Source organism: Poeciliopsis prolifica, unplaced genomic scaffold (genome assembly GCF_027474105.1).
Source record: "Poeciliopsis prolifica strain line A6 unplaced genomic scaffold, Auburn_PproV2 SCAFFOLD024, whole genome shotgun sequence".
Lineage (NCBI taxonomy): Eukaryota > Metazoa > Chordata > Actinopteri > Cyprinodontiformes > Poeciliidae > Poeciliopsis > Poeciliopsis prolifica.
Window position 1 is genome coordinate 2,100,314 of NW_026562399.1, and position 25,898 is coordinate 2,126,211.

Here is a 25,898-nt window from a genome sequence, read left to right on the forward strand (position 1 = left end):
CATTTCTCAAAAACTGCTGCATATTACAAGGAAATGTGCTGCTACTGTAAACCAGAATAGCAGCAGGTAGCAAGCAGAAAAGATGAGCTCTACTGAGGGAAGCAAAGTGCAGCGTGGACCTTTGAGTAAACAAGGACACAAATGTGCTTTTTGGTTTTTATGAAGAACAACGCGTGAAATGAATTACTGTTGAAAGTGTTATATATGTCACTCTTTACTTTTATAGTAGGGAACTTATAATGAAAACCTAACCATACATTCCTGATGGAAGGATTAGAGAAGAAATGGAAAATCCAGGTAATTAAAGGTTAAAGGTATTTGAAAACTAAATCAAGTCTAAGTGTCTGCTTATTTGTCTTTTTTCCCCTATAGAAATAATTCTTAATTTAATATTTTTCTATAACTAAATAAACAAATAAATACTCTTGTTTTTGTTGTTTGTAATCATTAATGGGCTCAAGATAATTCTGACTAAAAGCCTGCCAAGATTTAGGATATTTTAATTTTACTAAAAAAAAAAAAAAAAACTAATTTAAGATTTAACTTTTTTTTTACCCTTAAAAGAAAGCACCTGAAATTGTAGCACAAATGAATAATCCAGATTGTGAGTTATCTTTTGGGGCCCCAGTTGGGGCCGCCCCTGTCGGATCAGGGATTTCCTAAAGCAGGACAGAGTTTATGAACTGGATGACAGGATTTTAAAATAAATACATCAGTGCATAAGTGAATATTTGTTCCCTTTGCTCCCTTGCTTGTGTCCAGAGGTTGACCCGTTAATCCTGTATGTAAATCGCAGCCAATGGATGCTGCTGTTGAGCTGGGCTGGGATTAGCAGGAGACGAATGAGTTTCAATTTTACTGGATTACAGAACAAAGAAAAAGGGGAAAGGGACACCCTGCTCTGTTAAGGGGCATAAACAAGAAACAAACTCAGAAAATAAGACAGAAAAACACTCGGCTGCAGGAGTCGAAGCCGTTGTCTGGAGAGTGATGCGGATTACGGTGTTTTAGCGGACATTGTTGGATGGGAATTGCGGCTGTTTCTGATGGATTAAAACGGGGGAATAAACCGGGATTGACAGCAGCAACAAGGCTATTTAATCACTAATTAAGGTGGGATTTTACAACTCTCTTTTAGTAATTCTAAACGTGTTGATTGATTCATTCAATATAGCGTGGTTTTTGTAGTGACAGCGCGGTGAAAATGTACGGATTATAACCTAATTTCTGGACTGGGGGAGGAGATGAAAGGCTAGCGTTAGCAGGCAAGCTAACGACTTGGAGCTAGCTGGTTAGTTAGCTTAGCATCTGTTTTTGACCGTTAAATGACCCAAAACGGTCACTGAGACTAGGTTTGGAGACTTTATAATGAGTTTTCAGATATTTCTTTTTGAATAAATAGCTAGACTCTGTTTTTAAAACGCGCAAGCAGCCGCTGTCTGTCTGTGAATTATTCTGGCTATCGCTGACACGAAGGTTACCCAGCTAACAACAAAGCCAGCTGGCTGGACGGGAGGTTGCGCATTTTAAACCGAAAGCGACGCGGTTGAAGTGTTACTGACACCTTAATAATGACCGTGTTGCACCGTTAGTTACACGTTCCTGTGTAATGTAGAGCTGTCATCGGTTACAGCTTGTTTAAAAAGTCCTAAAAACTTAAAACTTGAGGGTATTGTTTTCCAGCTCAAGACAGACTTCTGACAGGTTTTGAAATTTCTGACTTTTTTCTGCTTTACTTCGGCTAAACTACTCTTTATATATTGGTTTATTTAAATACAGCCTAAGAACACCTGTAAAGGACAGATTGTATGAGGAGGTCTGGAGTGTCAGATAAGTATATTAGCGTTGCAGCACAGAGGGCAGGAAGGCAGCAGTGAGGTGTGCTGTAGCTGTTGCAGGAGGAGGTGGGGCTGCATCATGGATCCACTCTAAAGCCTTTCTTGTTTGCTGACAGATCAGGTCAAACAGAAGTATCCATGGAATATGTTATTTCCAGTTGACATTTTGACCTGCAGTGTGAGCAGGGTGCAGGTAGCGCTAACGCTACAGTAAACAAACGTAAACAAAATTCATAAATTTTTTGCTTTCCACTTTTCCAGGCTTACATTTTCAGTTTAAAACATTCCTGAACAATATTTGAAGAGAAATTTTGTTTACAGAGACATCCATATTACTTATCATTTTACTTTTGCATGGTTTTTATTTCTGTTTTATATTGTTTTCGGTTATCGTATTTTGGATATTTAGAACATCTTCCAGTTCCAGTATTAAACTGGAACTGGAAGATGCAGGCCTTGTGCCTGGTGTTACCTTGGGTTTTACACCATGCAGATTTTGTTTTTGTTTTTCTATTAAGTCTTAAGTTGTTCAAACTTTGGTTTAACATGATCAAAATGGGGGTGGGTTTAGAGATTGCAGTATTTTTTGATTTAATTTATCTTTAATTAAGATAAATTAAAGATACTAACATTTTTTTTTTACAGATACTAATGTTAATGAAAATATGTTGTGCATTCTTAGTTTTAAAATATTTGAAAACTAAAGAAGTAGTATTTGTGCAAACTAGTAAAAACTAGGAAATTAGTCCAGAACATATTTGGAATGAAAACATTTATAGCTGATCTTCTTATTTTTTTATGCCTAGGAACTTTGTCAGGAAGCTTTAACACTTCATTATGTTTTCTTTTCAGTTGTCCATGTGTAGTTTGCTCATGTCAAGTTTACAACAACAGCTTACAGAATGACTTGTTTTCTCGCTTTAACTGTGAGAAATCAAGTTTAAAAAAAAGCCTCAATGTTATTTATTGAATCCATTTCTAAAGTTCTGTGGTTGTTTTTTTTTTCCAAGACATTTTTGTCCATCATTTTTCCAGCCCACAACTCCTCCAGACGCCATGATGGGTAGTTGATAGACATAAGTCTTGCTGCTGGCCGCATATTTCTCAGATCACAGTTTATTTCCTTGAGTTCCTGCTGCTCCTGTCAAATAAGCTCTAGTGCTTCACTTGCATGGAGTACTTTTGTTGTTGAAGTGGAACAACTGCTGTTACACAAAAATTGTGTAGTTATTGTTTCAGTTTGCCTTATTGAGCATTCTGAACATGACAGAAATCAGACACAACTGAAGCAAGCCAGTTGAATTTATTGACCTCATGTATGTTACTATCGTCCTGCATTTGATAATAATGGGGGGGGGTTGGTACCTACTTCAAAGGGCAGATTTGAGGACGGACACTGTTTTGGTCCACATCAGAGTTCTCTTGCGCATTCACACTTACCCAAATGAACCGGACTTTCTAGGCAAATGAACTAGAGTTCAATTAAGGCGGACTAAAGAGGGCTGGAGGGAATGTACCCTTAGAAAGACAAGTCCTGTTTTTGATCTGTGGGATTACCCAGAGAGATCAAGTAAGGATTCAGAATACAAGCTAACAATGGTTAACAATACTGGCTAGCTCCAAGGTCAAGGATGTGGTTCTCTTATATTTTTGATGGTGATGGACCAGCTAGATAGGACTAACTCTGTGATAGATTACCTGTCCTGCCAGCAGCTGCCCCCTGTGGAGTGGAGGTCACACTCTTAGGATGTGCAGATAATTAGCAATCTCTTTCTGAGAACCAAGAGAGATCTTTTTACTGTACAGAGCACAGCTCATTGTGCTCTCTGTTTTTCTCTATTTGGAGGTTAATACTGTCCCTTTACAAGGTGACAGTTTCTCCATGGTGCCATTAGGCTGCATCCCTGCAAAATGCAGCCAAAGAAACTATCCACTGCGATAGCCACATTCAAACTTTAAACAAACCCAAGGCTTTGCAAAAGTGTTCAACAAATATATATATATATATATATATATATATATATATATATATATATATATATATATATATATATATATATATATATATATATATATATTGTGTATATGAATAAATACACAAATAAAAGCTGAGGACTGTAGATAATCCATCTTTCCATGTCTAGCTTCTGTCTCTACTGACTAAGCATGACACTTCCACCACTATGTTTCACAATAGGACAGATGTTTCTGTTGTTGGTTTTCTACCACACAGCGTTTTGTAAAGGTCTCATAAAATAAAGCTATTATCAACTGTCCTGTGTCTGAAAGAGCACAGCTGCTAAAAAGCAAACAAATGGATCTGACCACTCACCTATAGTCATCTTGATGACAGGCCGCTCTTTGCTGCATCCATTTTCAGATGATCTTTAACAGCATCATTTTGAAAAGTATTTTCTTTAAATGGCTACTTAGTTTTTTAAGCAGCATTTTCACTTTCAGCTTTTTATTTTTAAGATTTCTTTTTGCACCATCTTATGTTGAACCATAAATCAATTTTGAAGGTTGTCTGTTCATGTTACAACAGCTTCTTTTTTTTAGGTCGTCCTGCTTGGATTTTTACAGATTAAATATAATATGACACAAGATAAAAGGCGGATGCTAAACTTGGAGCACAAACATAGGGATTATGCTGCTTGTTATGAAAAGCAAGATTTTAGCTTTCCAACCACACCCTGTCTAAAAGGTAGTAGAAGTAAATTAAAATGTAGTTCTGCTTTTGTTTCCTTGCTTTGTAAAATAAATACAACCATTTGGCCCATTTTCAGGTGTTTTCTTCCTGAATGTCTCAGAGAATTGTGTTGGCCCATTCAAGCTGCACTTGATTTGGAGATGATGACAGATTTACCTCAGCATGCGCAGTGTATTCTCACCGGACCAATTTAGCTTAGCTGAACATGGCCCAGACTAAATGTGTTTACATCAGATTCAATGGATGGGATTGTGTGGAATGTAAATATACTAAAACCCTCTGTGAAATGTGGGCACAACAAAAAGCAGCACAACTAAAATCTCCATCTGAAAGGATGGAGATGTTGATTTCCATCCAGGTCTCCATTGTTTGTGATCAAACCTAGGAAAGTCTTTAGGGTGCATTCATACCAACCACGTTTAGTCTCTTTAATGGAACTCTAGTTTTTCTAGAAAGCCCAGTTTGTTTGGGGAGGTGTGGATGTTTAATCGCACCAAAAAAAAAAAAGAACCCTGATCCGCCAACAAACCTCAGTCTTGGTTTGATTGAAGTGAACACTGATGCAGTTTGACTGCACATGCCAACAAGACCATAGATCAATCCAATAGCAAGAAGCAGATAAGAGCGCAGGGCATTCTGGGTAAATACAACCAATACAAACGCAAGTGTCCAGATTTAGTGGGAGAAATGGCTCGTTTTTTTTGCCAAAGATAAAACAGAAATCCTCCCACCGCTAAAATTCGACAGCACTCCATTTTTGTTTACATTTTGCAAGGAAGAAAGTTGCACTCACTGTTTTCTTCAGAGGTTTTCTCGTTGTTTCCTTCAGTGGTTCTTGGTGCAGCCCCATCCACAGGTGAGGCCTTGAACCACTTTGTCAAAGTTTTGCCAAGTGTTTGACAAAGTTTGACTTTGTTTGATAAAGTGCAGTGTGAAAACACCCTTTCTTTTTATAGACAAATACAGATTTCATATGTTTGTTCATCCAGTAGACCTTCTGTATATGTTAAACATATACAGGATGCATATTTTTGACATGCTGGATGAACAACATACAGTAAATAAAAGGAAAATTTTATATAATTAGTGGTGGTAAATTTTACTATTCAGGCATTTTACAGAATTTGGATGTAGCATGTGCAATCCATGCAGTTTTGGTGTATAAAAGTGTCAAACGGGGGCTTCCCCCACAGTAGGATCAGGTGGGAGATGGATTGACTCTGGCTGCAGTAATATGGGCCTTACTCTAGTCTGACATAGTGGAGAAAGAGCTGAGCCAACTGAGTGACGCTTTCAATTTACTGTTCTGTTTACCTTCTGACCCCCACTTATAGTCCTGAGATATGGACTGTGACTGAAAGAATGACATCCTGAATACAGCTGGCTGAAATGAGAAGACATCAGCAGTTCCCTCCAGAAAACTTACTGAACCCAGTGGTTGAAGTGATCGTCCACCACCGGCCCGACATGTTTTTGTGTTAAAAAATGGAAACATGTATGCTCTCACATCAGACTCACTGCACGCTCAGTGAGGACCTCTAAAATCAAGACAAAAGATTTTTGCACGTGTGTAATGGAAAGACAGCTACTGTTACGGTTTCATAAAGAAACTTTTTAAAATGAACAAGCAGTGCTCTCCTGGTGGGGGTCCAAGTAAAGCCTGGTGGCCTGCTGGGCTTGTATACTGTGGAAAACTGCATCAGGAACGATTGAGACGCTTTTGGTTGAGATAATAACTACTGAACTTTTTCTCTGGATGAATATTTGCAACAGAGCAGCGGAGATCAAAGACTCTACCGAAAACCTTCATCTGGGTTCCTTAGAAAAATGACCGTCCTCCCAGACTGATTATCCCAAGCCTCTGCTTGCTTATCTCCACCGTCCTCCTCCTAGCCTTCCGCCTTTCTAAATATGAGAGGAAAGCAGGCCATCTATTTTGAGGCCATAATAATTTTGGAAGGGAGAGAGGGGGTCTAATGTTTGCTGTGTGGCCTGAGGGGAGGCAGATTTAGATGGACTTGGCACGCTCAGACTGGTGTGCAGCTGAATCCCACCACGCCCACCCTCCTCTCTGCCTCTCTGTCCTCGCCTCTATTGAGTCAGTGGTTTGGGTTTGCCAGAGGCTAGGATAATGGCTCCCAGTGTCTGGAGAGATTAAAGGCCAGAGCTGCATTGTTCAAATGCCCCGAGATTAGTTTCCACGGAGACGGGTTTCAGCGCAGAGCATTTTTTTTATCTTTTCTTTTTGTTTCCATGACTGTTTGCCCCTTTACGCATGATTCAACCTGGATGTTTTTAATAAAACAATCTTCCGGCTGCATATTGACTGCAGTCAAACTTTAGATATAAACTTAAGAGTCTTCTTGTCCACCTTAAGTCAATACTCTTCCTGCACCATCTGTCAAGGAGAGAAAATCCGGTGTAAAGGGTATCATATGACATCCTCTGAGCGCTCTAATCATCTTTAACTGACAACGGCAGCTTTTTGATGGATTTGCCTTTTAGATATTCCAGAAATATGACTCTCGGGAAACAGGCGTCTGTCAAACGGATGGATGGATGGATTAGAGTGATCTTTTTTTATTTTTACAATTATGTTCCCTGGAGGATCAGCTAAGACAAGAGCAATGTGGTGAAGTCATGAAGATGAAATGTGAGAGGATAGATCTAACATGGTTTACAGAAGAGCATTAGAAAGAAGATGGAGAAACATGTGGAAGACGTGCTGTGGTCAGAAGATAACAAAATGAAACTTTTTGAGCTAGATACATAACACTGTGGATTTTATTCTCAACCATAAAGTGATTTAACTGATTATAAATGATTTTTTTCATCTGTTTTTGAAGATCAAATTTTTGGAAAAGCAATGCTTTTTTGGTCTTCTCTTTTTAAGCGTGTTTTACAGCTTCTATTTACTTGAACTCTAAATTCAGGTCAAGTCTATGATGGGATAATAGGCTAAGATTTAATTATTTTTTTTATTCATGAGGAGAAAGTCATGAATTACAAGAATTTATTTGTAATATTAGAAAAATAAACTAGTAATTACATGAGGACTAGACTGCAAAACAAAGTCTTACCAATTATTTTTGCTCTAGTTTCTAGTGCAAATATATTTGTGCACTTGAAATAAGACAAAAGCAACTTTTTCAGTAATATTAAGGAATTATTGAGCTCCTATATTTTTGCTGAAAAATTACTTTTAAGTTAGCTTTATCTTATTTAAAGTGTACTGAGTCATTTTCTTTACAAATATTTGGTATGATTTTGTGTTTTAAAACATTTTTTTTCAGCAAAATCTGGATCTATGTTGTGCTAGTATTATGATCATATTGTCATAATTAAATAAAAAATCCTCATAGACTGGCCCTAATACTCCATTGTGAACTCACAAAAGGAATGACTCAAATAAAAAACACTTTTTGAAAATATTTTCTGTTATTTTACATTTCTTTTTTTTTTTTTTTAGAAAAGAATGGTTAAAAACAACAACAAACGATTAAAACTGACTCTGCTATGAACAAATCTAAGAGTTTATTTTAAGTCATATCGCCCAGTTCTTCTTTCAGAACACCCACAGTGAAACACGGTGGTGGCAGCATCATGCTTCTCAGACGCCTCATGTTTCAGATTTTATTGATAAAAAAAAATGAAAACCGTGTATTTCACTTTGTAAGTGAACATTACTCTGTGTGTAAAATAAATTTAAACTTGTGTTTGTCATTCAAAAGAATATAAAAACAGTACAAGATGCATAAGTGTTTAAAGGTCTGGTTTTTATTCGATATGTGCTTCCTTTAACGCGTGTTCGTCTGGATTTTGCAGAGGTATGGCTCAGATGAGGAAGCTGGCGTGTGACGGCCTGAGGGCGAGCTCCCGCGGCGAGCCGCAGGTCCAGCTGCTGTCCGCCAGGCAGGAGATACTCACCAGCCTGGTGTCCGCCCTCGATTCAGTGGTACGTTCTGCATCTGCTGCCGTTTTCATGACACTATCAAACTGACATCTACCCAAAAACGGTATATTTGGAAAAATCACGTTTTTATACACCTAATAAAAAGAGAGATTTTTTTCCCTCTCTCTTCTTCTCTGGTATTAGAATTACCAATATTATTTCTATCTGCTAAATACAAGAAAATTTGGCAAGAATTTTTTTTTTAATAGATTTTATTCTAACTTTCTTTATGTATTGTGGTTAAACTTTACTGTAGCATTATTTATTTGGATTGTTTCCATTTAATGAATATTTATTATTCCCAATGGCTCAGTGACTTATTGATCTGTGTAACTGAAAAAAAGTTGGATCATGTTTCACACATTAAGAAAAATTATTGAAATTTTAGGATTTTATTTGTTATTTGTTAGTGTTTTGTTCCCGGACCGATTAGGTGTATATGCTGTACTTATGTTGAAAACATAAAATTGAGTTATATTTTAGATGACCAGTCCCTGCTGTAGAGTGTAGAATGCTACCACAAGACATTATTAATAACAGTAATAAATAATATCACATTTCAATGTTTGATGCTGGGAACGTTTGAAAACTTAACTTGAAAATGTTTAAATTGTGTTTTGAATTTTACTGTGGGAAAAGTGTGTGAATCATCTAATTGGAGTATGAAGTATAAGTGAAGTTTCTGTGTTTCTGAATCTTGTCTCTCGCCGTGTTGCAGTGCATGGCGATGTCTAAACTCAACGCGGAGGTGGCGTGCGTCACCGTGCACGAAGACAGCGTGATCGCCATGGGAACGGAAAAGGGCAGAATGTTCCTCAACTCCAGGCGGGAAATCCAAACGGACTTCTACAAGTTTTGCCGTGAGCCACACGCTTTCCCGCTCTTGATTAGACGTTTACTCATCCTGTTTACGTCCACGGCTGCGAGGCAGCTGCGCAGTCGAGTCTCCGTTGGGTTTTAACATTCCGAATGAGCCAGAAGCTTAGGTAACTGCAGCTGTTTGTGTTTTAGCTCAGTGTCAGATTACTTCAATGTGAAGTGATCAAATCAACAGAAGCGTAAGAATCATTTTCTTTTGATCTCTTTAAAACTGCACAGTATCTGCAATTTGATGCATTATGCGGTTTGTAGTTAAGGATCAGGTGTGAGAGGCTTGCAAAAATTGCCAAAACAATCTGGATTAAATTTAGTTCCCTCAATTAAAAAAAAACCAAAATCGCTACAACATGCCTCATCTGTCATCCAGTTGCTTTTCCACCTTTGTGTTGTGAAGCAGGATAAAAATAAACCTGTTTTAGGCTTTGAAGTGTGGGAAGGTATAATTTCACACTGTGTTCCTAAACTGATCAGTCATAAAACAAAATCAGTTTGAAGAATAAAATCCTGACTTGACCCATTGGATTATTCTTGTTACACAATTAAAGTATCAGAAGATTTCTTTACACTTCTCAGAGTTTTAGTTCATTCATAAATCAGTTGATACTGGTGTTGCATTGCAGCAACCAGGTCCTGGGTTTGAATCTCAAACTCTAAACTCCATCCATGGAGTTATGTTTTCCCTCTACCTGCGTTTCCAGCTCTCTCTAGGCGGTTTAACTTTTTTTCAGAAAAGCCAAAAACTTTCCAAAATGGAAATACTTGATCTTTTAACACATCAGCAACAAATTATTGTATTATCAGCAGCAGGCCTTTGAAATGATTGTGCAATTGAATGTGTCTTTTTTTGAAGAAAACACCATATGAACTGAGCTGCTCACATTATGTCCTGATAATGAAGCCTTTCCTCATTACTTTTTTCACATAATTTTAACATTACATTGCATCTTTTCTTCTAATATTGTGATGTTCTTATAATTCAACAACAATTAAATTAATAAGGGATGATTGAAATAAAAGTAACTTAGAAATATTTTCTATCATTTTAAATCTCTTTTTGGAAAAGTAATTGAAATCAAAATCAGAACGATTTATCTTTTTGCCATATCACCCAGTCCTAACTAAATGTTTTTAGCATTTCATTTTTCACCCTGGCTTCAGGAGCGCCATGTCTGCAGAGTCTGACCGCCGTAAACTCTCATACCAAAGACCAGGAAGGCGATTCCATCAAGCTGAGTAAAGACGGTGAACACGCGAAACAGCGAGCGCCATCCGACCCCCAGTCCAATGTCTTCGTTCTGAGGAAGATGGTGGAGGAAGTCTTCACCGTCCTCTACAGTAAGACTATTCTACGCTTTTATTTTAAGGGCAGGGTTTGATTTTATCCATCTGAACCGTGTTTTGTGACTCACAGGCGAGGCTCTGGGTAAAAGCAGCCTGGTCCCTGTGCCTTACGAGTGGATCCAGAAGGACCCCGGTTGTGTGGTGGCCCACGGTTTGCCTGAGGGAGTCATCCTGAAGAAGCCCTCGGAGTACGACACCAAGATGCTGATGAAGATCTTGGAGCACAGCCACCGCATCCACTTTACAGTGAAGAGGTGAGTCTGAGTGGGAAGCAGCCGCTTGTTGTTTAAAAGCTTGTATCACACGAGTAACGCAGCTGTTTCACATTAGATTACTCATTCCAGCCTCTAATGGCTTGCAGAAATTAATACTTGTGTGTCGCTGGGAGCAGACTGCTGCTTCAGCAGGGTATTCATCCTGACTGGACAGGATTCAGTCAGTCTAAAAAAAAAAACACCCACTCATATTACATTTTTAGTGTCTCCAGGACACATTTGGTAATATTTATTGGTGTTTAAACATGCAGCTTGAAGAGAAGTGGTAATATATTTCTTTTCACTCTACAAGAATGCTTTTAGGGAACAGAAATTGTCCCTTAAGAGTCAAACAACAATTACGGTGACACAAGTTTGAAAAACACACCCATAAAATTAAAGGATTATCATCTGCAGCAAAGCTGTTATACTGAGATTGAGGATTTTACAAAACCTGGCCCAGGATGTCATAAGAAAAGAAATTAAACTTTTCATTTGTTTAACATTGTGACTTCATTCAGTTGTTTGGGCTGAATGAGGTCACAATGTTTTACATACTTTGTACAACATTAAAAATATGGTAAAAATTAAAATAAACAAATAATTCACTTCCGTTTTAAAGAAGAAAACAAACATTTTACTGCCTAAAATGCAAAGACAGGTTTTCTTTAATGTTTGAGCTGCAGATTCTTTTACCTGAATCTGCAGCTAAAAGTTCACAGACCTCTGCTGAACTTATCAACACATTTTAGGGTTGATCTGATGATTATTTTTTCAAATTAACCTATTAATAATTAAATTGCAAAAGGTGCTTAATAAGAAATGCTTTTAGATCATTTGAACCAGGTGAAGCTAAGTCTGTGCTATTTAAAAAGTTCCAGGTAAAAAATACCTGCAGACGAAAGCAACATGTAAATATCTTTTGAAAAGTTTTGACTTAATTACTGCTCTGAGTATGTTGTTCTTTTAGCAATTGGTATTTATAGTCTGTGTACTCTAGCTATCAATTAATCAGTTACTACATTAGTTGATGGTTATTTCAGTAATCGAGTCATCACCAGTAATCCAATTAATGGTTTCAGTCATTTTTAATTTAACTCGATCTATATGTGGACAGATATTTAATGCTGATTTTCAAGCATGTCCTTTAAAATTTTGACTTGAACACTCATCGTTTTCCATTCTGCCAGCTTAGATGGACGTCCATAAGCAAATTAAAAAAAGTTCTGCTACACATTTCACCTTTAGGCTGTAAAGTTTGAAAAATTTCTTGTAAAAATTGGAATTTTCATTTTTCTGTTATTTTCATCTTTATTATTCATTTTTGAGTTTAATGTGAAACAGTCTTTTTAGCAAGCATGTTGTCTAGAAGGAATTTGCTGCTGGACATTCAGTTTTCCATGTTAATCCCTGGAAAACTCAAGCTACCGGTATATTTGTGATTTATGAAAGTCCTAAACTTACACCTAAGTTTAGGACTTAAGTCCAAAACCTAAGTTTCGGACTTAAGCAGTCTTGTTCTCAAAAGATTCACCACACACAGAGCAGTGTGCGGTTGAGGCAGAGCAGCACGCAGAATGAGGCATTTGGTAGGCTTGATGATAAAAACAGAACCGTGCAGACATGAAGCATGGAAACGGAAGATTCCGTCCAGGAATAAATGAAACCAGTAATCTTTTGTGCTGGGAAGGAGTGCAGAATGGCTTTGAATCCAGGTGGGGAAAACAGCTATGGAAAATGCAATAACAGCAATTTTACAGCTTTGGATTTTATTTGCAGTTTTACAATAAAGCTGGAATAAACTTTTTGGAGAAAAGGTCAAGTGATTACTTAGATTGTGCTAAAGCATTTAATTTGAGCAGGAAGGTCATTTACCTTAACACAAAGCAATTTGTTCATTGTAATGCATATTTATGATTCTTAATGGGTCAATGAGTTATTGATCTGTGTAATTGAATAAAGGTTGTCTTATGTTTTACACATTACTTATTGAAACTGGAAGATTTTTTGTTGTTGTTGAATTAGTGTTTTTTTTTTTTCTCAGACCAGTCAGGTGTATAAGGTGTGTGAGGGAAGTTTTGTTATATTTTAGTTCATTTTATCTCTGCTATGTGAAATACTATCGCAAGACATTGTTACTAACGGTACTAAATTATGGTAAATATACATTGAATTGAAGTCTGGTGTTGGAAAAGTTTGAAAACTAACCTTTAAAAGTTCTTGAAGGAAAAATGTCTGAACCTTATAAATATTGATTAAAGGGAAGTCAATTTCTATATTTAAGAAACAGAATATTCTTTCCTAAACACAAGGAATAAATTAATATGGCAACACATAAACAACAATAATAAACACAGAAATTAAATGAACATGGAGACCTTTGCAACAAAAACTAACACAAACTCAAGGAATGTGACAAATTGGTTGGTCCTTCAGATAAAATGCCATTAAACCACATTGAAGGTTGTGGTTGCAGTGAGACAAAATATAAAACAATTTACAATCAGCTTTCTTACGTGTTGAGTTGACCTTTTACCTATGTGCATGTCAGCTCCCCACAAATGAATTTCTGTTTCTATCTTTATGTAAAGAAGTGAAATATCTGATCAGTAAATGCATGCTGAGGCTCTTCAGAACTAGACGCAGGCATCTAAATACAGGTTAGCTTGAAAATGTTCTAATTTTCTTCTCTTCGACTTTGTTTTCTGACTTTTTGCAGGCAAGCTGAGGATTTGTCCAGAGAAGCCAAGCCGAGCATGGAAGTGAACAACAACCCCGCCTCCGCCGCCGCCGTCGTGACGCCAAGCAGCCACGGCGCGGCAAAGGCAGTGACCTCGCCGAGTCCTGCCACCGCCAATAACTCGGTTCTGTCAAACTTCCTGTACGGGATGCCCATGTCCTCCAAACCCCACCCTGACAGCAAGCTGGACTTCAAACCCGCAACCCTCCTCAACCTGGGCAAGGACAGACTGGCCAACTGGACAGAGAAGGGCTCCACTGGGAAGGACGGTGGGAACACTGGTTAGCCTGGCCTTTAAAAACTTCTTAAGACCCTCGCCCCAGTTGCAAGGCAACAGTTGCTTTTTGGTATCCACAAAAACCAAATAGGGACTGTATTGACTTTTTTGGCTAATTAGTTTTTTTAGTAAAATGTGCCTAAATGTAATTTTTCTTTTTCACATTAGATTTCCAAAAATTACACTTTGATTGAAGTCAAGTATAACAATTTGATACTGTTCTATTGTAGAAACAAAAAAGAGAGTGCATTTCCACAAAAAACATCAAGAAAAATATCTTGAAAAAAACTCTGAAATTTTGAGACTAATCTAAGACATTTTCTAGAGAAAAGCAGGGAAATTTGAGGGGGTTTTGCCAGATCTTTACACCTCTTTTTTTTTTTTCAAATCTGTAATGACCCTAATAATAAAGAGTAAAAACTTTTTATGTACTTTTTATCTTGTTATCAATCCAAAATGTGGATTGATGACAATCCATTTATTGCCATCAATATATGGATTGATGACATATATTGAACATTGCAGACCCTTATAAAAAAAACACAACCTAAATGATAGCTTCACCATTGCATCTTTTTTTGTCGGATTTATTTGACTTAAAGCCCAAAGATGTTTTAAATCTCAGCTTGACAGTTTAACAGCCAATAAAACAACTTTAATTCTTTCTATTAGAGTAGTGCACTTTTACAGTCATTATGAAGGTAATTAAGAAAATGAGAGCTGGAATGCTGAATCTGTGGGAGCTAAATTAACGTTACAGCCTTAAATGAACTGAGCCAATGTATTTAATTTGCCTTGAACTTTTAGATGAGCCAACAAGGCTACCTGCTGAGCAGGGTCAGAGTCCGCCTGGTATCCACATCTCAAAGAGGCTGCTGTTTTCCATCGTGCATGAAAAATCAGGTTGGTCCCAATTAATTAAAGAGCACTTACTTTGTATAAAAGTAAATTCATAACTCGTATGTTTCTGAAGGGGCATTTCTGGGAAAGACGTGCAGATTTATGACATGTATTATTATATAGTTATTCCACAAATAATGTGACCACAGAGAAACAAATCCTACGTATTTGATTGGATTTACAGACAGTTTCCATGTATTGTCCATGGAAACCAACATTGACCTGTGTTTACTTACTAATCTGTAATCCTTTAAGAAGATTGCTTTGGTTTACCAAGTTGGCATTAAGTGAGAGGGAAAAACACTCCTGATATTTATTTGACTTTCTGACGGTTTGGTTTACCGCAGCCATCAAATGACCAGGATATTGAGAGGATTTTCTTCTGTTGCAGAAAAATGGGACTCGTTTATTCGGGAAACTGAAGACATCAACACTTTGAGAGAGTGCGTTCAGATCCTGTTCAACAGCCGATATGGTGAGAATAGTTGGTCATTAATATCACAGCTATTTTATAACCAGTCAGTGCAACATAAAGTGCAACCAGTCAGTTAGCACTTTATGTGATCATCTGTTCCTTCCCTGTTATTTGACTTTTACCTGGACTTTTACTTTCTCATAAATCTATATTTATGAGAAATTTGGGAGTTTTAAATTTTGTTATGATTATTATTTGAAACTGGTGTCTTTTAGCTTTTGTTTTCCAAATCTCTTGTTTGTTGTCCATTTGTTTTTAAAACAAAGTTTTTACAGATTGCAAACTAATCTCTAAAGAATATGTATTTGGTGTAGTATAGTCCTGCCTTGATTTCACAGTTTGCATAAATTGGTTGAAATGGACCACATGTTTTCGTACATTATGGTTTCTGGGTTCTGGTTTTTTCTCTGCAGGTGTAGAGGCAGACTTCTATGATGTTGTCTTCTATTCTTTCTATCCTCTACAATTATCTTCTTTCCTTTTAAGCATTTCCTCCACCTTTTCTCTTTCTTTTCCATCTTTGTTTCCTTTATATTTTGATTCAGAGAGAAAATGTCTGTGGAATAGCCCTTTAATGTGAACCCAACTTCAGCATAGTGCTAAATATGATTTGTGGAAAATAAACATTTCAAATGCCAACATCAATGTTTTCCTCCTAAATTTCTCGAAAGCTGTAGAAAATGTACAAAAGAAAATCTAAGAATTGGACTCTTTAAAATCTTGGACATTGAAAAGAATTGAAAATTTGCAAATGTTGATTTAATCCAGTCACCAAGACCAGTTGAAAGCAGTTCATTACTGCCTGTAAAATTATGATGTTGCCTGTGTATTTGCAGACCTAACGAAAACATTAGAGTTAAAGCACTAAACCTTTTGTTTGTTTGTTCTTTCTCCAGCGGAGGCTCTTGGTCTCGATCACATGGTGCCTGTCCCCTACCGCAAAATCGCCTGCGACCCGGGAGCTGTGGAGATCATCGGTATCCCAGATCAAATCCCCTTCAAGAGGCCGTGCACGTACGGCGTGCCCAAGCTCAAACGCATCCTGGACGAGCGCCATGGCATACGATTCATCATTAAACGGTGGGAAACGCATCCATTTGTGACCTCATGGCGGCGGCGGCGGCGGCCCAGAACCATACACAGATCACAGCCACTTTATGTGCCATTTTTTACATTCAGTGAAAATGAATCTCCTAGCCCTCTGCTTCCTTCAGCAACCGGCTGCTGAGTCATTTCTGTCCCGAGTGACTCTCCGACTCACCAGCACGCTGCACTAATGGCTGCTCTTCCTCCCATTTGTTCAAGCTAATTTAAATGAGCCAGCATGCCTTGTTTGAGATAACGCATCTTTTTACCCATCCGGCAGGCAGCTCATTAGTGTTAATATAATTAGCAAAGATTGAAAATGTGATTAATTCACTATTATGTTACATTTCCATTGTCTCCCTCCGTGAGATGTTTCAGATGCAAACCCTGAGGTGGATTTATGCCAAAACAAATGGACTGTGAGCTGAAAGCAATGGTTCAGAAACTGAAACATGAAACCAGAGCTTTCTTATTACTATTATTATTTAAGCCACAGATTTACATGGTAACACATGGATTATTCACGTGGTGGAAGTTGAATGTCATGAAAACCTCAGTTTGAGTCTTTGGTCAACTGTAAGCTTGTCTGACTTGTAATAAGTAAAGCACATCAAGGCTTTTATCACACATGGTCACCACAGCTGCCTGCTGAAGTCCAACCCATGGACTTCATGCTCCCAGGACTAAACATTGACAGCATTGTTACTGTCATAATCTGTACAGTTATTAGAAAATGTAGAGGTTCAAAGAATTTTGAAAAAAAAATCTGATAGACGTTTTTATTTATTTATCTATTGTCCCTTTGGATGGATGGATTTATGGATGGGTTGTTGCGTGAATAGATGGTTGGTTGGATGGATGGATGGACGGACTGTCTGTCTGTCTGTCTGTCTTTTGGCCCCGCCCTCCTCCTGCTGTGGGAACCAATGGGCTCCCTCAGAGCTTCAGTGGTGAAGCCTCATCCAGCTTTGATAATAGGGAACTGTTGTTGATAATCAGATTTTTTCACTCGCTGCTTTTTTACCTTCTTTACTGGAAAAAACAGCTTCAGATGAAAACCTTCTATTTGCTTCTCTGTCATTGTCTTTCTGCCACAAAGTTCAGCAGACCTCCATGTGTGTCACTCTGCTTTTATATGACAGGTGGCAAAATAATTATAGATGGATGAAATAAACACAGCTTCATTAAATCTGCTCACCACAAACAGATGCAAACAAACACGAGTCACAGAAATCTACGTTGAAGTTAATTATAATCGCAGTGAGAGGGGAGAAAAGCTGCATGTGGCAGAGAGGATTAGGTTATATTTCACATCCAGACGACTATAATCATCAGGTTGTTTCAGCTGTAATAAAAGAACCTGACTGTTTTTGTGACACTGATTGTTCAAACAGCAGTTAATGTGCTGAAAGAGTCAGTAATGACGTCCTCCGTTTGTTTTAGAATATTTTTTATGTCCTGAAAGCTGAAAGCCTCTGAACTCTCTGACTAACATCCTGATTTATTGTTTTATTGTTTTTCTGTTGCAGGATGTTTGATGAGAGGATTTTTACTGGTAAGGCTATAATTAATTCTGTTTTTCTTCTAATGCCATTATTGCTAAAATGTACAAGCTGTTACTTGGGCCTTCATTACTGAAACGTGTCTTAAATTTGAGTTTGGTGAAACCTGAAAAAATCCTGCAAAAGGAAAAGGTCATATCACCGGTGTTTCAAATATTTACAACAAAAAAACTAATCAATTATTATTGATATTGATCGATATTAAATGCTTACATTATGATACGTTTCTTAGCCTTGTCGTTCAGCCCTACTTTCATCAAATCAAACCAGATTAAGTTCTGCAAACCTTTCAGCGTCTTTGTGATTTAACAAAGGAGGCAACAAGCAAGACAGACTGTCAAGTTTTTATTTACCGGTGAACATTTACTCAACGGCAAATAAAATCACACTCTCTGCTAATGTGGTGCTTTGTTTATTTATCCTTTGTGTCTTGTTTGTTGAAGCTGCAGGCAAGATTGCCAGAGAGGAGGGCAAGCTTGACCCGGGCTGCGTGCCTGAAGACGGTTTCTCCGACTGCCTGGGCTTCCCTCCCACTGCAGCTGAGCTGCTCAGCAACGCTCACAGCAGCAGGTTGGCTCTCAGCCCACAGACACACTGTCCAAGATAATGCCACAGCCTTAATGTGCTAACTGAACAAGGACACAACGTATCGCTGTCACCATTTGATTGAGGAGAAGTAAACACAAGCAGCTAATTAAAGCACTCAATTCATCGGCAGCAGGTGTGACGTCCTCTGCCAAAGCAGGACTTTTGGCTCCTTTGTTGCTCTTGACCCTACAGGTCTTTATTAACTCAATGCCAGGGTGGAAAGACATAATCAGTGATTTTGAAGAAGCAATTATTGCTGCCAACGAATATGGGAAAGGATAGAACAGTGTTGCTTTTTAATTGCGACCACAATGAGACTGCAGTGTGAATGGTTTACGCCTGCAATACTGTTTATGGAAGCAATACTACACTGCAATTTAGTAGTCATTGCACATGTACAAAGCAACAAAATGCAGTTTGCGTAAATCCAGAAGTATATGTGTATGTATATGAGCACCAGTGACATTAAAACATTGGATAAATTATGACATGACAGTTCAGACAGTAGAGTCTTTGAAAACTCCTGGCTACATATTCAATTTAGTACCGCATATGGAAGTGCCACAAATCTGATTTTTGTGTTTGTTTTTTTTTTCTTTCTCCATATGTGATATATTGGTTATCACCACCGGACTAAACAACTATGACTTATTTGGAAGCTTTTCTCTTCACACAAGCAGAATTGACGTGACATTATATAATCTTCCAGCGCAAAGAGCCAAGATGGTTGATGATGTGGGCTTGTTCTACAAGAAGAAAATCTGGGCACCACGCAGTCATTGACTGGACCATGAGCTCCTCACTACATGTATTCTAGTGTGAAAAAGAGAAAAACATGATCCAAAACACAGCAGAAAAAGGAATCAAGCTGCCTGCAAGCCTCCATAAATTGCAGCAACTTTTTAAGGCGTTTACACCTTACATAATTCCTTCATGTGAGAGAATAATAACGTCAGACAGAAACGCCAACACAGAGATGAAAGGTTTCTGGACTTGTTTGATTTGTGTTCAGTAAATACCAACACATTTTCTTTTCTACTTTCTCACAGATCAACAAGTGCTTGTGTGAGCCCACAGGCCGACTCTGAAGCAGGTACCAGCCTAATAAAAAAACATTTTTTTAATAATTCAAGTTTAGTAAACGTGCTGGTTAAAGGGAAAGCTTCCTTTGTAAACGCACTGATGACGTCTGATTATTGACGGAGCGGTAAACTCTGGCAGGTCCTTCGGGAGACGGAGCTCCTCTGAGGCGGATTAAAACGGAGCCTCCAGATGGAGACATCATTCAGGTCACAGTGCCTGGTAAGTGAGCTGAGATCAGTCCACTTCCGCTGGTTACTCTGTCACTGCGGTTTGCTGACTTCTACAAGAATTTTTTTCTTGCTTTCTCTTCTAAAATTTCAAATAGGAAAATATTTTCAAAAAGTGGTTTTAGCTTCAAGCTTCCCTTTTGTGGGTTATGAAAATGTTTGTGTAATTACGAGAATATATTCATTATATTGGCACTTTTATCAGAATGTCTTAAAATAAAAAAAATAAAAAATTTACCAAAAACTTTTTACTGAGATTTTTCACTTTGAAAATCCAATCATGTACTAATCTTAGACTATGGCAAGTCCAAGACTTTAATAAAGCTAATAAAGTGGCCAAAAATCTTCTCAACAATATGTTGTTTGGATTTCCTAATAGATACTTTTCTTTCCAGTGGCCAATTACACGCCATCTGCTGTAACCACTGGGTGGCGCTAGTTCTGTTGACATTTTTCCAAGCCAAAGCTGTATATTAGCATGTGTAGATATCTATAGCCATAAAATGGGTTTATCTATAAGAGTAAGAGTAAGACTAATATAATTTTAGTTTTAGTAAAATTATGTTTCTCGGAAAATTTCAGCTTTCTTCAATGAAAAGAAAGCTTTGATAATTCATTTGTATTTTTTTCTTTTTTTTCTTTTTTTACATGTAAAAACAAACTTTGTTAGAATTGCATGTAAAGAATTGAGATAGCAATGATCGAACGTGTTGTGATTTTTGCCGTTAACCTTGTTGGAGCTCAGCAGTGTGTGATAAATATGCTGAACAGTTGGACCTGTGCATTCCAAGGTTTAGAGAAGGTCAATCTGGGGATGTTTTATTTATTTTCGTTGCAGATGCTGGGACGAGTGGGGAGGACCCTGTTGAGTGTTTGGGCGAGGCGGTTTCAGCCTCTCCGTGTCCGACCACGGCCTCGCCCAGCGCTCCCCCTGCGGCCCCCGCCCCTCCGGTTCCTCCCGCTCCCCACCACCCAAAGGAGAACCACTCAGGTACACTCACCCTCCTCAGATCAGTCCTCCATTTAATCTGCCTCCCAACTACACCCTCTGATAGATAGCAAAACGAAGCACGTATGGAACCACATTTTTGTCAATATTTTTGCTCCTTTTTTCACTTCCTCAATCACTAGTGCCCTCTACCCCAACCTTATAAATGGCCCCATCCTTGATTTAACCTCCTTTAGCCCCGCCCTTTCTCTGAAGGTTAGCTCTCATCTGTGAAAAGCACCATGCATCATCTGAAAGCCTGGATGCCTGTAGAGGGATCATTTGTTTGTAATCCTGACTACAGAAAGAGCCGGCCTGCCATCAGACTGTTGCTGATTGCCATGGTTACCTGCTGTTGCCATCAACATTAACATCAGCTAGCATGTTGTCAGCATACTACAACTAAAACAAATTAACATTAGTGAATGAGATGTCTTATTGACCCAAAAAATCACTTACGAGGAATATTAAAGCAGTTTTTAAATTTAAATAATTAAATCTCACTAAGTCAAGTCCCTCACCTGGGAAACAAGCATATCCATGATGAAGGACTAAGGTTTTCCTCAAACTGTAAATTTGAATGAAAATCAAAATCAGAATCTAAACTTGGTATTCTTTGACAAAAAGCAAAATGTCAAAGGACAGATTTAATGGACAGATGGATAGCTCCATCGTCAGATTATGTTACTTATAGCTAATCCTTTTTCATCCATAATAATGAGTCATTAATGTAAAACAAGCTCTTATATTGTGCTGAATAGTTACTGGTAAATTAGTTTTGTATTATTTCAGTTGTTTCTAGATATTTGCACCTAAAGTACTTAGTAAGATTTTGTGTTTTTGCAGTGATATCCTCAGTCATTTTGACTGCAGGGAATTTTCCGCTGCTCTAGTTCAGTATCTTCAGCCCAGGCAGAATAAAAATAGATACCAGTTTCCTGGCGTTTGGTCACCCTTACAGAAAAATCAGATAAATTCCACATGTGAAAACCGTGTTTCACATGAAGGCAGCAGAGTGAACGGCAGACACTTCACTAAAAATGAAACCTATTGGATTTGCGCCATTCTGAGGTGATCTTGTGAATAATTTTGTCAGCCTAATTGTAAACAGTTTAAATTGCTAGAATAACATCTTCTTGCTTTCTTTCTGAAGGCGATGTGGGCAACGCAGCGTGAGGTCGACTGATAATCCCTCTATAGTTTCTATTCATGACTCACATGTCAAACCCAAACAACTGGACAAGTCAGTATTTAGAAACGGTGCATTGTGCATTTTACAGGTTGTGAGTGTTAAATGTTGTATAAAAACCCCAATCCTTGATCTTCAACTTACAACTGGTTTCTCCCTGAAGCTTTAGGTAGAGCAACAAACCAAGAACATTTGAGTAGACTCAACTTCTTCACTCTGCCTTTTGCTTTGGACCTGGAGTCTCCAACTTCAGTCTCTGATCCTTTTCAGTCAAAATGAATTAGACTCTGATGCCCTGGTAGGATTTTCCTGACATTTATTCATTCTATTGTTTTTAGTTCCATGGAGAGATTTGAAGAAAAGAACCAAAAGATCAGGGGAAGTATTGAAATTTTACAGAATTTGTGTTACAGTCCAAATTTCTGAATGTAAATTTGGATTCTATACATGGGGGATATTTCTACCTCATTTGCTGCTAGCAGAGTCTACTCAAAATGATCTTGGTTATAACTTTTATTGGTTCAAAGAGGTGATTATTTTTTGGGATTATTTGATTGTTCTTTCTTTAAGTTTTCTTTTCTTTCACAATTTACCAGTAAAGGAAGAAAAATGAGGGTAAGTGCTGACATCAAATGTAGATTTTCATTTCTGTTGCTTTGTAGGGAAACCCGGTTTTCAGTTGTTTATCTGATTTTAATTAACTCATAATTCTCTATTGTTGTGTACAGTTGAAACCAGAATTTTACAAACACCAAATAAAGAAACATTTTTGCTCTCATTGTCTGAAGTTAAATCAGATCAAACTTCTTGTTAGGTTAGTTAGAATTAACAAAAGTATTTGTATTTGATAAATGCTAAAGAATTTGCAAGCATTTGTTAGAAATGTTATATTTCAGTATAGTTTAGTAAGAGGAATAACTATATTTGGGTTTGACTTCAGTCAAACCTTCAGTTACAAAAAAATATTGAGCAAGTAATAATTCTTAATAATTAATCATTTATCTATCTGACCTAAAACAGAAGAAGTTTGGTCTGATTTTATGTCAGATGGTGAGAAAAATGTGTTTTTATTATGTGTATGTAAATGTCTGGTTGTCTGTATTTAGGCAGTTTTTGGTCAGTTTGATTTTCCTGGATGGGTTTTTAAATTCATTCAATTTCAACTTGTTTTTATATTGTAATACCTGAGCAAAGCAGTGCAATAAGATGAAAAACTACACTCAAACATTTATTTGTTAGGTTTAATATTCCACATGTAAAGAAGTTTATAGCTGAGTGTATGATTGCTGCTAATTATAAGGAAGCACAGGTTGATAAAGAAATATTTCTTATCGTATTTCATTTAAAATATTGTGAAGTTTGGTCATTTTGCTGATTTTGAATAATTAGTAGTTTGAGCTTCAGTTTTTAGTTGAAATTATGGTTCACCTGGTTTTATTTTATTTTATAGTATCATTTAAAATCTCTGAAACATCCAGGCTTTTAATTGGGAATTAAACCTTTCATATTCCCTCTAAGTTTTTTTTTTTTTTTAAACAAAAGTTGCAGTGATGCACTGTCTGGCAGGTTATCGTAATATTATGTCTAACTGGTTCATAATATGATTCCCATCTCCTGTATGTCTGCCCATTTATTCATATAGCACATAAAAACTACAGATGTTACACAATTCAATAAAAGATGACAAGAATAAGAACAAGAAAAAGATACTTAAAAGTGTGGCCTATCTACAAATATATTCTATATTTATACTTTAACCATTGAATCATGTATTATTTGATTGATTTTATTTTGGATCTTAAGCTGCTGCTATCTCAATCAATAAGCCTGAAAACCATTTCTGTCAGAGTTTAGTGTATTTAATTTTTTTATTAAATAGATAAAAAATATGATTTTGCGTGTGTAAAATTTGGAATCTGCAGGTTAAACCTCAAAGAAAACCTGTTTTAGTCAGTATAAACCTGATTGGTGCATCATTATATAAAATCTGTACAAATGCAGGTATTTCTAACATTGGATACTTTTAATTCTACTCTGCAGGACTTGCATCTGTTTCCTCGGACAAATTAAAAGTTAAAAAAATCTCTGCTGAGTCTGTGGATTGAATCTCTCCTCTTCATCGAAGAATTTCTCATGTTTTTCTCTTTGCACATTGCAGCTGAAGCTTCGTCTCCCAGTGGAGCGCCTCAAAGCATCAGGAGACCCACTGAAGGTAGGCTGCACTCCTCCACAGTGAAACCTCGCCGAGTCCCTGGCAGGACGTTTGTGACGTTTTGCCATTTTTGGCGTTAGTTGCTCTGTGTGTTTCCTGGTAGCAGAGCTCAACTCTGCAGACTTTCATGTCTTCCTCTCCCTGTGATTCGTTCAGCTGGGAGTCTGGTGGAGGACATCGGCGAAATGATCCTCCAGCTTCGGAGGCAAGTGGAAAGCCTCTTCAGCATCAAGTACGGTAAGCAACAGGGTCATATAGAAAAGTGGAAAAAGTTTTTCTTCTGATAATTTTGATGATTGTTTTTGAAAGCCAAAAATTCAGTTTTACCAAAAATTGGATGAAGCAGCACAATTGGACCAATGATTGCTCAAAAAGCTGGCTGATTGGAGAGAGCTTAATGGAAATTTAGTGGAAGGAAAAACTGATTCACGAGTAATGTCTTGAGAGGATTGAGAAGCAAAGCTTATCCTGCCAAAAATAAACAGTTACTGGAAAACGTTTAACGATTGTTCAATAAGCAAATGTATAAGTTGTGGAAGAATCAGTTTAAAATTCAGAACAACTAGAAAAAACACTGCATGTGTCAGGAATGTTTCTGCAAACTGTGGAAAATTATATATAAGCACAAATATAAAAAAATGAGCTCTGCTGAAAGCAGATTAGCGGAGATGTTCCTTGATGAGTTCAGTTTTATTTCAGATTAATGAAACTCTTTGTTTCTATATTTCAGCAGCAAGTTTTATTTATTTAGAATTTTGTTTTCATTACTTGAATTAAAAATATGTTTATAAATATAAATAAGGCCATAGTTTGAGCTGGATGTCTATCCCTGAATTATTTCCATTTTGTGTCTCCAGCCGAAGCTTTGGGTCTTCCAGAACCAGCCAAGGTGCCGTACTCAAAGTTCCAGATGTACCCAGAGGATCTGTACGTCACCGGCCTGCCAGAGGGAATCTCCCTCCGAAGGCCCAACTGTTTCGGAGCGGCCAAGCTACGCAAGATCCTGGCTGTTAGCGGTCAGATCCAGTTTTTTATCAAAAGGTTAGAGAACGTCGACAGAAACTACCTTCATCCACTTCATTTTATATGATGCTGTGAAGTTGTCTACATTTTAATGTTGAAATGTATCAAAGTTCTTACTAACTGTCTCACTTTCCTTTTTCAGGCCTGAACTTTTAGCTGAGCAAGTGAAACAAGAGATGCCTTCGATGCCTGTTTGTGATGCAGGTGCGTCTCTCATGAACAGTTTTCACGAGCGCAGCTGTTAGCATCTGGTTTCACTTCAATAATGCAGTTCCTTTAAAATGAGAAAATCACCATTTTATTATCTAAAAGGAAATAACAACATTCTTTCAGTGTTGGCTTCATTTGTAGCAAGGGATGCATCTGCAACTAAAACACTTCAAATAAAACATCAGCATTTGTTTGACTGAACTTCAGTCCCTGCAGGGCAGATCTGGTGATCAATTTAAGGATTAACTGATCAATAATTGGATTGTAAAGGTGCTTTGGAGGAAGTTTAGTTAACAGAGTTGGAACCAGGTGAAGCTTTGCCACAAAAGGACTTCTGGGTAAAATAAAGTTTTTTTATCTTAAG

At 37.5% G+C, this 25,898-nt stretch overlaps 1 protein-coding gene across 3 annotated transcripts in view; it reads left to right on the forward strand.

Moving 5' to 3' along the window:
• The first annotated feature begins 833 nt into the window (after positions 1-833).
• gtf2ird1 (GTF2I repeat domain containing 1) overlaps positions 834-25,898 on the forward strand; it is a 29,526-nt gene continuing 4,461 nt past the window's right edge. Inside the window, exons 1-18 of one of the 3 annotated variants that reach the window (XM_055046592.1) lie at positions 834-1,113; positions 8,374-8,503; positions 9,219-9,360; positions 10,538-10,714; positions 10,791-10,974; positions 13,694-13,995; positions 14,799-14,894; positions 15,283-15,366; positions 16,263-16,446; positions 17,982-18,007; positions 18,458-18,584; positions 19,652-19,695; positions 19,824-19,904; positions 20,751-20,903; positions 24,248-24,301; positions 24,458-24,538; positions 25,159-25,342; positions 25,467-25,528. In XM_055046592.1, coding sequence (XP_054902567.1) covers positions 8,378-8,503; positions 9,219-9,360; positions 10,538-10,714; positions 10,791-10,974; positions 13,694-13,995; positions 14,799-14,894; positions 15,283-15,366; positions 16,263-16,446; positions 17,982-18,007; positions 18,458-18,584; positions 19,652-19,695; positions 19,824-19,904; positions 20,751-20,903; positions 24,248-24,301; positions 24,458-24,538; positions 25,159-25,342; positions 25,467-25,528 — 2,107 coding nt within the window. In that variant the 5' untranslated portion in view covers positions 834-1,113; positions 8,374-8,377. Of the gene's footprint in view, positions 1,114-1,519; positions 1,705-8,373; positions 8,504-9,218; positions 9,361-10,537; positions 10,715-10,790; positions 10,975-13,693; positions 13,996-14,798; positions 14,895-15,282; positions 15,367-16,262; positions 16,447-17,981; positions 18,008-18,457; positions 18,585-19,651; positions 19,696-19,823; positions 19,905-20,750; positions 20,904-24,247; positions 24,302-24,457; positions 24,539-25,158; positions 25,343-25,466; positions 25,529-25,898 lie in introns of those variants that run through there. The other 2 variants (XM_055046594.1, XM_055046593.1) reach the window with 2 other exon arrangements.